This window comes from Dendropsophus ebraccatus, chromosome 15 (assembly GCF_027789765.1).
Source record: "Dendropsophus ebraccatus isolate aDenEbr1 chromosome 15, aDenEbr1.pat, whole genome shotgun sequence".
Classification (NCBI taxonomy): domain Eukaryota; kingdom Metazoa; phylum Chordata; class Amphibia; order Anura; family Hylidae; genus Dendropsophus; species Dendropsophus ebraccatus.
The window spans coordinates 28330627-28344075 of NC_091468.1; the positions used below are offsets into that span (position 1 = coordinate 28330627).

General features: G+C 43.1%; 1 protein-coding gene across 1 annotated transcript in view; it reads right to left on the reverse strand.

Annotated features, from left to right (window-relative positions):
• Positions 1-13449, reverse strand: part of CEP170 (centrosomal protein 170) — a 60053-nt gene that overhangs the window by 45530 nt on the left and 1074 nt on the right. Inside the window, exon 2 of the mRNA XM_069954673.1 lies at positions 2688-2833. Coding sequence (XP_069810774.1) covers positions 2688-2792 — 105 coding nt within the window. The 5' untranslated portion in view covers positions 2793-2833. The remainder of the gene's footprint in view (positions 1-2687; positions 2834-13449) is intronic.

Consider the following 13449-nt stretch of genomic DNA (forward strand, 5'->3'; position numbering starts at 1 on the left):
AGTTTTTGGGCCTTAAGTCCACTCGAAGAAACCGGTTTCAATCTTGATGTATCCCACATTGTTATAATGCACTAGCGGATTATTTTTGGAATTTAGAAACTCTGTTGAAGTCAATGGAGGGAGTAAAATCCTCTCAAATAAATGACAACTTTTTTCAGCATTACAGATTGCACAGCAATGTCACGAGGGGCATGACAAGCCTTGTTGAATTTATAAGTAACTTCATGTACACTGTATAGTGCTGTTAAGAGGCCCAGTGTGCACACTAAATAAAACTTTATAGTGAATATATTGCTTAAAGGGGTTACCCGCTCAGGTAAAATATACACTGAATCATCCTCTCACCTGGAGACTAAAAATTAGTTCCATACATGTCATTACCTTTTCTCCTTCCCTCATTTCTGAGCTGCTGTTTTCTGCTGAAGACAAAGAAGACTTTGTGTGAGCTGTTCTCTCCATCTCCCCCTCTTTCCCAATCGCAGTGAGGTCACCAGCAACTTGACCTCAGATTAACCTTCCTGGCATTACATAGGATGTCCCGGAAAAGAGGTGGGAGGAGGGGGATACGGAGCTCACAGGCATTTTTTTGTGTCTTTAGCAGAAAGCAGCAGACTTTTAAGACTTTTTCTACTTGAAGTGGTGCAAAAATCCATTATTGCCTGATGTTCTACTGGACACAGGTACCTCTCAGGATTTTCTTGAAGGGTGCCTGTGCTGGAAAATAGCCCCGGAAAATATAGGAAGTGTCCTCACGTCCGTCACAGGTGCCCCTATGGGGGCATCCAGAATCCTGGACAGCTCCAGATGCACAGATGTGGAATCTGTCTGGAATTCCAGATGCAAAGTAAGGCAGCCTGGTCCAGCACTAGCACCCAGGCAAGTGCCACCAGGTGCGGACGTTGGCCCTAATCAGGATCTCATACAGTTAAAAGTGGCGCTGTGATTAACTGGGCCAAGAGCCACTTGCTACTGACCCTGCCAACCACTCTTGTGGCCAGAGGCAGCATTATTTCTTCAGCCACAAGAAGCCGATACCTGCCCCAAGCATGGCGGTGCGTGAGTGACGTCATTCGTGCACACGCAGAGCCAGAAGAGTGAGGGGTAGCCAGAGGAGTACAGCACTAAAACCTGCAGCAGGGGAGTATGATTTTTTTTTTTTTTTTTTTTTTTACTCCTTTGTTTTTACGGCCAGGAAAAACTGATGGTTTCCTGAAAACTTCCTGATCGAAAAAACGGCCACGGACATGTGAAGGGGACTGAGACATATACACATACACAGTATTGCTCATCTATACAGAGTGGATCATACATCAGAAGGCCTGTCAATGTTTCATGCTGACCGTTGTTTAGGCAGCATGAAACTAGTGATAGGATTTCTTTAACTCACTGGAAATGGTAAAAGTGACAGCTCCAATGTGTCAGCTGCAGTCAGCTCTATCATGTATTCACACAGTAAATGAAGTACTAAGGCCCAGACCTATGAAAGTGTAAAGTACAACTTTCAGCTTTCAATACACCAGAGCTGAATACTGAGCTGTGATTGGTCGCTACAGACAGTTTACACCAGTTTCTATTTTTCATTGGTGAATCTGGGCCTAACTTTTTTTTTTTTTTTTTAATTTGTCCTCAGAAGGGCACTGCTTTTTACTATTGCCCCTTCATGGAGATAGGATTCTAGTTTATGCCTCTTCTTCTCCTGCTCCTCAGAAGGACAAGGCATTATTCACACACACTACAATTATACCAAACATGGCCGTCATTTCCAGTCAGACTAAAACAACGTGTAAATAGGTGAAAAATACGGCTGTTTTTATTACTGTTTTTGCACTGATGGTCAGTTTCCCATAGAATCGTAATACTACATTGAAAATATAGTCGTATTTTGCTTTTATGTACCTGTGTGTGAACATAGTCTTAGGCTACATTCACACGTATTGTAGTTTTTCAGGACTGTATGTGATGTCTGCAGTCATCAGCAATCTTTGTCCACAATAATCAATGTATTGCCTCCATAATCTGTATTTTTTTTGGCAGATCAGCAAAAAAGGGGAAGGTGAGAGTTAAAGGGGTAGTGCAGCGGTAAAGAATTATTCACAGAATAACACACATTACAGATGCTCAGCTGCGTTTGGCTCAGCCAATCGCGGCTGAGCAGCCGATGACGCTGAACAGGGCGGCCGGCACCCAGGACGCTCGGAGGGATTCGGCCCGGCCGTCCGAAGATGACATCGCTGACTGAAGATCGGAGACGAGTCAGCACGTGACAGGTATGTATAGCGCACCACACTTCCAGGTACATGGGTGGGGGTGGTGGGACACGGGGAAGGGAGCCATTCACAGACATAACATACATTACAAAGTTGTATAACTTTGTAATGTGTGTTATTCTGTGAATAATTCTTTACCGCCGCACTACCCCTTTAAATATGTGTGGAATGGTTTAAAATGATCATTGATCTATATATTTTTTTTCATGGGTTTGCGGATGTTTCACTCCCCCCCCCCCCCCGCCCGATTATGGATGTTCCAATGGACTTCTATGGGACAGTCCGTGCCACAGTCATGGTCTGTACTAGAGCTTGTCAATCATTTTTGTGGATCTGTAAAACTAATCCGCAATTACGGACAAAACTAAAGAATGTGTGAATGTAGCCTTAGACAAAGAAATAGTAAAGGTTAAAACTTACCTGTAACATCAGCTCACAGTCATCTCTTCCAACAAAAATCATCTCCCTTGGCAGTCGATGTCGCGTGCCTCCGCTGCTCACTAAGAACCATGCTGTCAGACTCATCTTTACACTTCCGCTTTCAGCCTTTCATATGTGTATATTCTCTATAAACAGAACAACAGATCACATAAAAGGTCAGTACGATAACAGCGGCACCCAATTTATAAAACTTTTACTGGACTATTTTTTTCAAAAACTTTTTCCAAAATAGCTTGAGGCTATGTTCACACTATCCATTTAATAGCAAAAAAAAAAAAAAAGCTGTTAGGCTGGGTTCACATTGCGTTTTTGCAGCCCCTTTAACATACACGTTTTCTGGGGGAAATGGGCTTTTTCCATTGACTTTTATCGTAATAAAAAAAAAACTTAAACAAAAATGTGGTTGACCATGTTTATGTGAAAAGTAACCATATGTAAACCCGGCTGCCTTCATTGTATATTAACGAACATTGTTTTTAAAGTAATGGCTGTTATTTGCCATTAAATGACGTCCGTCCAATTAAAACACCCGTTATGTTTCATTTGAGTGTGAACGTATTTAGTCAGATTAATTTTTTTTATAAGCTGAACAAAAATCGGAAACTTTGGTGCTTGGATTTTTTTTTCACTCCTCACAGTGCTGGACATTATTAACTCAATTATCTACATCTTTATGATCAATGAGAGAAGTTTGGACGTTTAATAAACTTTTTTTTATTCACTATTACTCATTATTTTTTCTGTTTTAGGCAAACTAAATTATTTTAATTTAAAGGGACACTCTGGAGAATTTTTTTTTTTTCAAATTAACTGGTGTCAGAAGGTTATACAGATTAGTAAATTGCTTCTTTTTAAAAAATCTCCAGTCTTCAGGTACTTATCAGCTGCTGTATGTCCAACAGGAAGTGGTGGATTGCTTCCAGTGTGACACAGTGTTCTCTGCTGCCACCCCTGTCCGTGTCATGAACTGGAGTGGTTTTTCTATGGGGATTTGCTTCTACCAGCTCTTTTTTTCTCTCCGGAGTACCCTTTTAACCAAATGTTTTTCCAGATGGACGAAAAAAAATTGAAAACACACTATAAAAAAAATACCAAATACACCTTGAAATCTGCATTTATAAAACAAATAGCGATGCAAATCTAAAATATTAAAGGAATAAAAAGAAAGGTTAAAGTGTCACTGTCGTGAAATTTTTTTTTGCAGAAATCAATAGTCCAGGCGATTTTAAGAAACTTTGTAATTGGGTTTATTATCCGAAAAATGCATTTTTATCATGAAAAAGCAGTTTGAAGCTCTCCCCCCTGTCTTCATTGTTCTCCTATGGAGAGAGCTAAAGAGAAGACCAAAACAGGACAACAAAGAGTTAATCTACAAATCCCTCACTCGTTATCTGTTCTGACCATCACCAGTGACCTGTCTGAGCTCTGATTACAGCTGTCACCCAGCTCCGTGCCTGTAATCCTCTGTTATCTGCTTTCTGCTGCCGGCTAACTCCCTCCTTCCTCCTCCCCCCTCCCCTCTCCCTAGAACAGACAGGGGACGTCTCCTGCAACAAGTCACAATTTTCAGATTTTTCAGAGTGGATGAAAAAGAGGAGGGAGGGGGGACCTGGGAAAAGGCTTTTTACATGCAGATAATGGCAGATTTGGCTAATAAACCCAATTACAAAGTTTCTTAAAATCGCCTGGACTATTGATTTCTGCAAAAAAAAAAAATACGACAGTGACTCTTTAAGTAGTGGTTTTAATTAACCCTTTAATGACACAGCCCAAAATGGCCTAAATGACCAGACACAAATTTTCATTTTACTGTTTTCATTTTTTCTCCTCGCCTTCTTTTAGGAGCAATAGCCCTTTCCTTCTCCATCTACAGGGCCATGTAAGGGCTTGTTTTATTCAGGAATGTATGTACTTTGTAATCCGCCATAAAATGTACGACTGAACCCCAAAAATATTATTTATCGGGTGCAATTGGAAAAGAAAAGGAACTTTGTAACTTTTGGGGGGTTTCCGAGACTACGTAATACACTTTACAGTAAAACTGGCATGAAATCATTATTCTATACGTCAGTTCAAATACAATGATATGCATGTTTATGTAGCTTTTCTAATGCTTTACTATTTTTTTAACAGCAAAACCTTTTTATTTGCAAATAATTCACATTTTAGCTAATTCACATTTTAGCTATTTTTTTCTGATATAACATGTAACAAAATAGTGATCAATCCTGGTGTTTGTTTCCTCTTTTCGTTTACACCATTCACTATACGGGAACAACAATGTTTTACCTTAATAGATCATGCAATTACACACACTACAGTGTATAATATGATTATTTATTTATTTTTATGTCTTTTATTTATAAAATGGTAAAGGGGGCAATTTAATTTTTCATTAGGTGAGGGGCTATGTCATATTTTTAAAAACTTTTTTTAATTTTATTTTTTACATTTTTTAGTTCCTCTAGGGGACTATTACCAGCAATCAGTAGATTGCATATACAAAGATACATAGATTGCATATACTGTATATTGCATGCCATTGATCAGTGTTATCTGCAATCTTCACATAGAGTCTGCTTGAGGTAGACTCTACCGGAAGACTAAAGATCAGACAGTACGGAGTTAAAAAGTACACCTCTGGCAACTCAGGCAATCCGAGAGGGGTCCCCGCAGTCAAGCTGCAGGGGTCCTAATCGGTAAGTGATCGGAATGAATCCTGTCACTTACACTTAAAAGTAATCCGTTGTTAAGGGGTTAAAAAAACAATCTTGTTGGTTGGGTTAAAAATCAAGAGCAACATGAGAAAATATTACTTTACTGAAAGAGTAGTAGATGCTTGGAACAAACTTCCGGCATAACTCTATGCCTGGCATAAACATATACTGTGGCAATCCTAAAATATAAAAAAAGGAGTAGAAGGACCTGGACATTTATTTTTGCGTACAATCTTCTATGTTTCAAATACTATTACTGGAAGAGGAAAAGAGAGGAGAGACAGAGAAAAAGGGGGAGGGGGGGGCTGTTTGGGAGACACATTGCTGCTGCTATGGATGGAGGAGGACAGAATCACACATCACACTGTATTTGCCATTACAGAAGAAATCTAACTAAAAGGAATTTAATGGGCATAAAAAGGGCAGCAACCATGTTTTTTAAACTAAGCCTTACAGGCAAGCTTCTAGAGTCCAGGCCTGCTGTTTTATATAGATTTTAAAGAGTCGCTGTCATCAAAAATTACTCTTGACGTACTGAAAAAATTGAGCTCATAGGTCAGCGCATGACCCGCATCTCCATTCATTCTCTATGGACAAAGGGCCGAGTGTGTAATTAATATCACTGTAATGTTTTTCTCCCCCATAGATCTAATCACTTCCTGGTTTCCTCTCTGAACTGTAAAACACTTTCCCACAATCCCCCTTGTTTTCAGGCTCAGGGGAGACCAACTGACAGTTCTTCCTGGAGATTGCAGTAGTACTGAGCATGCCTGACCACCCGAGTGTGTTGTAACCAAGGGCAACAGGTTTTTAAAACAAAGCAGCACATGGGGCATTAGAAAGTCCATATCTCTCACACAATGACATAAATGCTTGTGCTCAGTCTGCTTAATGGCATAACCTCAGGATCAGCCTGCTGTACATCTTCAGGAGGCTGTCCGAGAAAACTGACACCTGCTAAGGCCTGAGCAAGAAGAGGGACGTCATCAGAACAAGAACTGGAAGATCACTGGGTAGAAGCAGCAGGGGGAGAAGTATGGCGGGCTTATTGGGTCATACCAGGGGAAAAGGTTACGTTTTTCTCCAGACAACCTCTGCTGACTTCACACACAGTATTCTAGTCAGTATGGGCAATGCAAGCTGAGCTGTGATTGGTTGCTATGGACAATGAAAGCCGAGCTGTGATTGGTTGCTATGGGCAATGAAAGCTTAGCTGTCATAGGTTACTAGGGGCAATGAAATCTGAACTGTGATCGGTTGCTATGGGCAATGAAAGCGGAACTGTGATAGGTTGCTAGGGGCAATGAAAGCTGAGCTGTGATTGGTTGCTATGGGCAATAAAAGCCGAGCTGCGATTGGTTGCTATGGGCAATGAAAGCAGGACTGTGATTGGTTGCTAAGGGCAATGAAAGCCGAGCTGTGATTGGTTGCTATGGGCAATGAAAGCCGAGCTGTGATTGTGATTACTGTAACTATTATCTGTAGAAAATGATTTTTTTGTTTGTTTACATTAGTACAAAGTTTAACCCCTTAACGACATCGGGCGTACCCATACGCCCCCGTTGCCTGGGCTTTAACGCAAACGGGCGTATAGGTACGCCCGATGTTTCCCCGATCGCTGTGTGTTCACACACAGCGGTCGGGGAAGATGGCCTGCTATAATGTATAGCAGGCCATCTTAGCTTCACGGCACGGGGGGTGGTTAACACCCCCCGTGCTTACGATCGCCGCTATAGGCTGATCAATTCAGATCAGCCAATAGCGGCGATCGGAACCTTTCCGGGTCATCGGTGACCCGATGACCCGGAAAAAAATGGCGGTCGGTGCTGTCCGAGGACGGCACCGACCGCCATTACTGTAAAAAGTAATGGTGGTCACCGTGCCACCGGCCCGATCGCCGTGAACGGCCGGGCGGCCGTTCACGGCGATCGGGCCGGTGGCACGGCGATCAGAGTCCCACAATATAGTAAATACCTGCCCTGGACCCCTCAGCTAGGTAGCCGAGGGGTCCAGAGCAGGTATTTGTACATTACTCACCTGTCCCGGGCTCCTGATCGGCGTCTTCCGGGTTCGCGGCGTCCTCGTCTTCGTTCGGGTCTTCGGCTTCCTCCGTGACGTCACGTTCAGCTTCTCTCGGCTATTTTCGGCTCCAGCGTCGGCTTTTTCCGTATTTTGCGCTCTGCTGCCCTCTAGCGGCTGATATGTGTAATACACTTATCAGCAGCTACAGGGATGTTCAGAATATAGAAAAAGTTGTTTGTTTTTTTTTCAAATTTTTTTTTTTCTATTTTCCACACCCTATCGCCGCTGAGTGTTGATCAGCATCGCACGAAAGTGCGCTGCTAATCAGCAACTCCTCCTTTTTGGCGTAGGGTGTTTTTTTTCTATATTCTACTGCCACGGTCTGCTGATAAGTGCCGCACATAAGTGCGGCATTTATCAGCAACTCCTTTGTTGGCGTAGGTTTTTTTTTTATACTTACTGTAAAAAAAACACGTAAAAAAACACTACATTACACCACACTACATTGAATAAAGTTTGACACCACACCACTACATACCCCATATACTAGTCCCCGTATAAAGATGGCCCCTAGGGTGTTTTCGGTGTCGGACGCATACGTTATTGCCTCCGACACCGAAACAGCCAGTAAGGATGAATGGGGGGATCCTTCTTTCCTCCATTCATCCTCATCATCCTCATCATCCAGTGACGTGTCTGGGGGTAGCGTAGCGTACGCTGCCCCCCAGACACGTCTTTTCCGCCAGTACCGTCCCAATAAGAGATGGCGGTATGGTGTGAAATTCTACAAACTGTGTGAGCGTACCTCAGGGTACACTTACAGATATAGGGTACGTGCTCACTGCGGAATGGCGAAGGATAACCCTTCGTGCATTCTGCAGCTGGCACCCGCCGGCGGACTGATGCGGGCGCATGTCTCCACCCGTGTCATAGAGTCCATGTTATGCATGGGCGGATTCCATCGTCCGTCCAAAGAATGAACACGTTGGACGGAGAGCGGAATCGGACGGAGACGTGCGCCTGCATCAGTCAGCCGGCGGGTGCCAACTGCGGAATGCACGAAGGGTTATCTGTCGCGATTCCGCAGTGTGCACGTACCCTTAGAGTGTATGTAGGAAGGGACACCCGAATGCAGCCCCCAGATGCCCCCTCCCCCCCCCATCCTCGGAACAAGTGGGAAAATCGTTCGGGAACTGATCTTCCCACTGCTGGATAAAGGTCACCACCTGTACGGGGATAACATTTATACCAGCACCCCCTCTTCTGGTCCCTCGCTGCCCGAGCTACTGTAGCTTGCGGCATGATCCGAACATATCAGAAGTAGTAATAGAGCCCTAATATTTAGCAGCCATGGAGCGGACCCAGCGCTTCTGGATATGAAGGACCCCGTATCGCACCAGGACAACATTTTCCAGGTGACGTCCCCCACACTGGAAAACAGGAGACCCCAGAAGAAGTGCAGAGTGTGGCGTAACAGGGGGATCAGGAAGGACGCCATTTTCCAGTGTGACACCTGTCCTGATCCCCCCGGCCTCTGCATACTGGATCGCTCCAAGGCATACTACACGTCACTGGGGTTCTACATTATCTAAATTCTGTCCCTTATTCCTATTTCAGGGGTCACGTTGATCCAGGGATTATTCTGATCGCCATTATGGAGTCGGGAAGGAATTTTTCCCCTGTGATGAGGCTACTGTCGTCTGCCTCACAAGGGTTTTTTGCCTTCCTCTGGATCAACACAGGTTGAATTTGATGGACACCTGTCCTTTCCAACCTTATAAACTAATAATTGGCCTAATATCCCCAAATAAATTAGAATTGTCCCTTTTCCCCAGCTAAGTAGGTATGGCCGCCATTCCCATTAGAGGATGCCATGATGCAATTACAAAGCCTCTGTGCGGCCAGGACAGTAGAAACCCCCCACAAGTGACCCCATTCTGGAAACTACACCCCATAAGGAATCTAACAAGGGGGGCAGCGGGGATATGGCCCCCTGGTGACGGCCACATTTGGGACGTGAAAATGAAAAAAATTGTATTTTTTATTTTCTCGGCACATGTTCTACGTAAGTGCCCGTCACCAGTGGGGTCCATATCCTCACTGCACCCCTTGTTAGATTCCTTATGGGGTGTAGTTCCCAGAATGGGGTCACTTGTCGGGGGTTTCTACTGTCCTGGCAGCACAGGAGCTTTGTAATTGCGACATGGCCTCTATCCTCCATTCCAGCCTCTAAATGGCGCTCTGTCCCTTTGGTGGCTTGCCCTGTGCCCATATGGCACATTATGCCCACATGTGGGGTATTTTCGTACTCAGGGGAAATTACCCTACACGTTTTGTGTTCATTTTCTTTTTTAACCCCTTGTGGAAATGGAAAAAAATCAAGGCTAGACCAACATTTAGTGTAATTTTTGTAAAATTTTTACTCTAAATCATTAATCTTGTCATGATTTTTTCATTTTCACAAGGGTTAAAAGATAAAAAAAAACATTTAATGTGTAGCGCAATTTCCCCTGAGTAAGGAAATACCCCACATGTGTACATAAAGCGCCATTCGGGTGCAGGGTAAGCCTCCGAAGGGACGGAGCGCCATTTGGTTTTTGAAGGCTGGATTTGGATGGAATGGATTTCGAGGGGCCATGTTGCATTCAAAAGGCCCCTGTGTTGCCAAGACAGTTGAAACCCCCCACAAGTGACCCCATTATGGAAACTGCACCCCTCAGGGAATGTAACAAGGGGTGTAGTGAGCATATGGACCCCACTGGTGACGGGCACAAATGTGGAACAATGTGGCGTGAAAATGAAATATTACATTTTTTACACTATAATGTTGGTTTAGCCTTGAATTTATCATTTTCACAAGGGGTTAAAAGAGGAAAAAAAAACAAAATGTGTAGAGCAATTTCCCCCGAGTCCGTAAATACCCCACATGTGGACATAAAGCGCCATGTGGGCGCAGGGCAAGCCTCCGAAGGGAAGGAGCGCCATTTGGATTTTGGAGGTTGGATTTGGCTAGAATGGATGATGAAAGCCATGTCGCATTTACAGAGCCCTCGTGCTGCCAAAACACTGGAAACCCCCCACAAGTGACCCCATTCGGAAAATGCACCCCTCAAGGAATCTAACAAGGGGTGCAGTGAGGATATGGATCCCTTGATGACGGGCACATTTGTGCCATGAAAGTGAATAAATGAAATTTTTTACTTTTACGTCACATTGTTCCACATTTGTGCCCGTCACCAGTGGGGTCCATATGCTCACTGCCCCCCTTGTTAGATTCCTTGAGGGGTGTAGTTTCCAGAATGGGGTCACTTGTGGGGGGTTTCCAGTGTCTTGGCAGCACGAGGGCTCTGTAAATGCGACATGGCGCTTGAAATCCTTTTCAGTGAAATTCAGCTTCCAAAAGCCAATTGGCGCTCCTTCCCTTTGGAGGCTCGTCCTGCGCCTCCTTGGCACTTTATCGCCACATGTGGGGTATTTCCGTACTCGGGAGAAACTGCGCTACACATTTTGTGTCTTTTTTTGCCTCTTATCCCTTTAAGAAAATGAAAAATTGAAGGCTAGAACAACGTTTTAGTGTAAAAAATAAAAAAAAATTTTTTCACGCCATATTGTTCGGAAAATCTGTGAAGCACCTATAGGGTCCAGATGCTCACCGCACCCCTTGTTACATTCCTTGAGGGGTGTAGTTTTCTAAATGGTGTCCCTTTAGGGGTGTTTTTTAGGTTTTGGCACCTCAGAGCCTCTGCCAACCTGAAGTGGTACGGTCAAAAATGACCAAATATAACGGAGGCGTTGAAAATCACTAGGCGCTCCCTTATATCTGAGGCTTGTGGTTGCGTCAAATAGCGCAATAGGGTCACATATGGGGTATTTCTATAAACTGCAGAAACGGGACAATAATTATTGGGGTGCATTTCTCTGGTAATAGGTTTATCATTATGAAAGATATTGGATTACAATAAAATCTCTGCACAGAAAATTAAAATTTTCAAATTCCTTACACACTTAGCTTTTATTTCTGTGACTCCCCTAAAGGGTTAAAACACTTTCTGGATATGCTTTTGCAGAGTGTGGGGGGTGCAGTTTCTGAAATGGGGTGCTTTGTGGGGCTTTCTAACATACAGGCCCCTCAAATACACTTTGACTCAACCTGAACAGGTCCCTAAAAATATCTGATTTTGAAATTTGACTGAAAATTTGGAAATTTGCTGCTAATGTTTTAAGCTTCCTATTGTCTAAAAAAAATGAAAGATAGTTTAATAAATGCCGCCAACATAAAGTAGACATGTTGCTAATGCTATTTAATATATAATTTATGTGGTATAACCACTTTCTGTATACGCAAAAAAGTTTCAAAGTTGGAAAAATGCATTTTTTCACATTTTTTCACATTATTTGGGATTTTTTCATAAAGATTTGTTATGAGTATCGACTCCAATTTACCAGAAATGTAAAGTACAATATGTCACGAGAAAACAATCTCAGAATCAGCCGGATAGGTAAAAGCATCCCGAAGTTATTAATGACTAAAGTGACACAGGTCATATTCATAAAATTTGTCTCTGTCATTAAGGCCATTTCAGGCTCTGTCCTTAAGGGGTTAAAGGCAGATTTCAAAGGTGGACACGGCTTTTAAGAGGTTAAAAAACACTTCCTGATCCGGCAATATGAGTCTTGTATAGAAATCCTAGAAATGTAGGTACCTAAGGCTTCCTGGGAGCACCGTCCTCCCGGCTTGGATCAGGCAGTAATGGAGAATGTATGCACAGATATCACCAAGCACCAGGGACACTGGACGACAAGCAATGTGTGAGCTGGCTGGCAATATGCTGTCACTTTGCTTCCCCAGGAGGAGAGCCGGCCCGAGCAATGTGACACCAGAGAACACTGACTCATCTATACAGCGCTCAATGGTGGAGCAGTATATAACAGGGAAAAGTGGTGATATCATTCAATATCTGATAATATCACTGCCAATATCCGATGACATTGCTCAAAAATATCTGATGACATCACTCCACTATCTGATGACATCACTCCACTATCTGATAACATAACTCCCGATATCTGATGACATCTCTCCCCATATCTGATGACATCACTCCAATATCTGATGACATCACTCCACTATCTGATGACATCACTCCACTATCTGATAACATAACTCCCGATATCTGATGACATCACTCCAATATCTGATGACATCACTCCACTATCTAATGACATCACTCCACTATCTGATGACATCACTCCAATATCTGATGACATCACTCCAATATCTGATGACATCACTCCACTATCTGATAATATAACTCCCGATATCTGATGACATCTCTCCCCATATCTGATGACATCACTCCACTATCTTATGACATCACTTCAATATCTGATGACATCACTCCACTATCTGATGACATCACTCCACTATCTGAAGACATCACTCCCGATATCTGATGACATCACTCCACTATCTTATGACATCAGTGCCAATATCCGATGACATTGCTCCAAAATATCTGTTGACATCACTCCATTATCTTATGACATCACTCCACTATCTGATGACATCACTCTCACTATCCGATTACATCACTCCCGAAATCTTATTACATCACTCCACTATCTGATGACATCACTCTCACTATCCGATGACATCACTCCCGATATCTTATTACATCACTCCACTATCCGATGACATCACTCCACTATCTGATGACATCACTCCACTATCTGATGACATCACTCCAATATCTGATAACATCACTCCCGACATCTGATGACATCACTCCACTATCTGATGACATCACTCCACTATCTGATGACATCACTCCAATATCTGATGACATCACTCCCACAATCTGATGACATCACTCCAATATCTGATAACATCACTCCCGATATCTGATGACATCACTCCAATATCTGAGGACATCACTAACACTATCAAATGACATCACTCAGATATCTGATGACATCACTCCACTATCTGATAACATCACTCC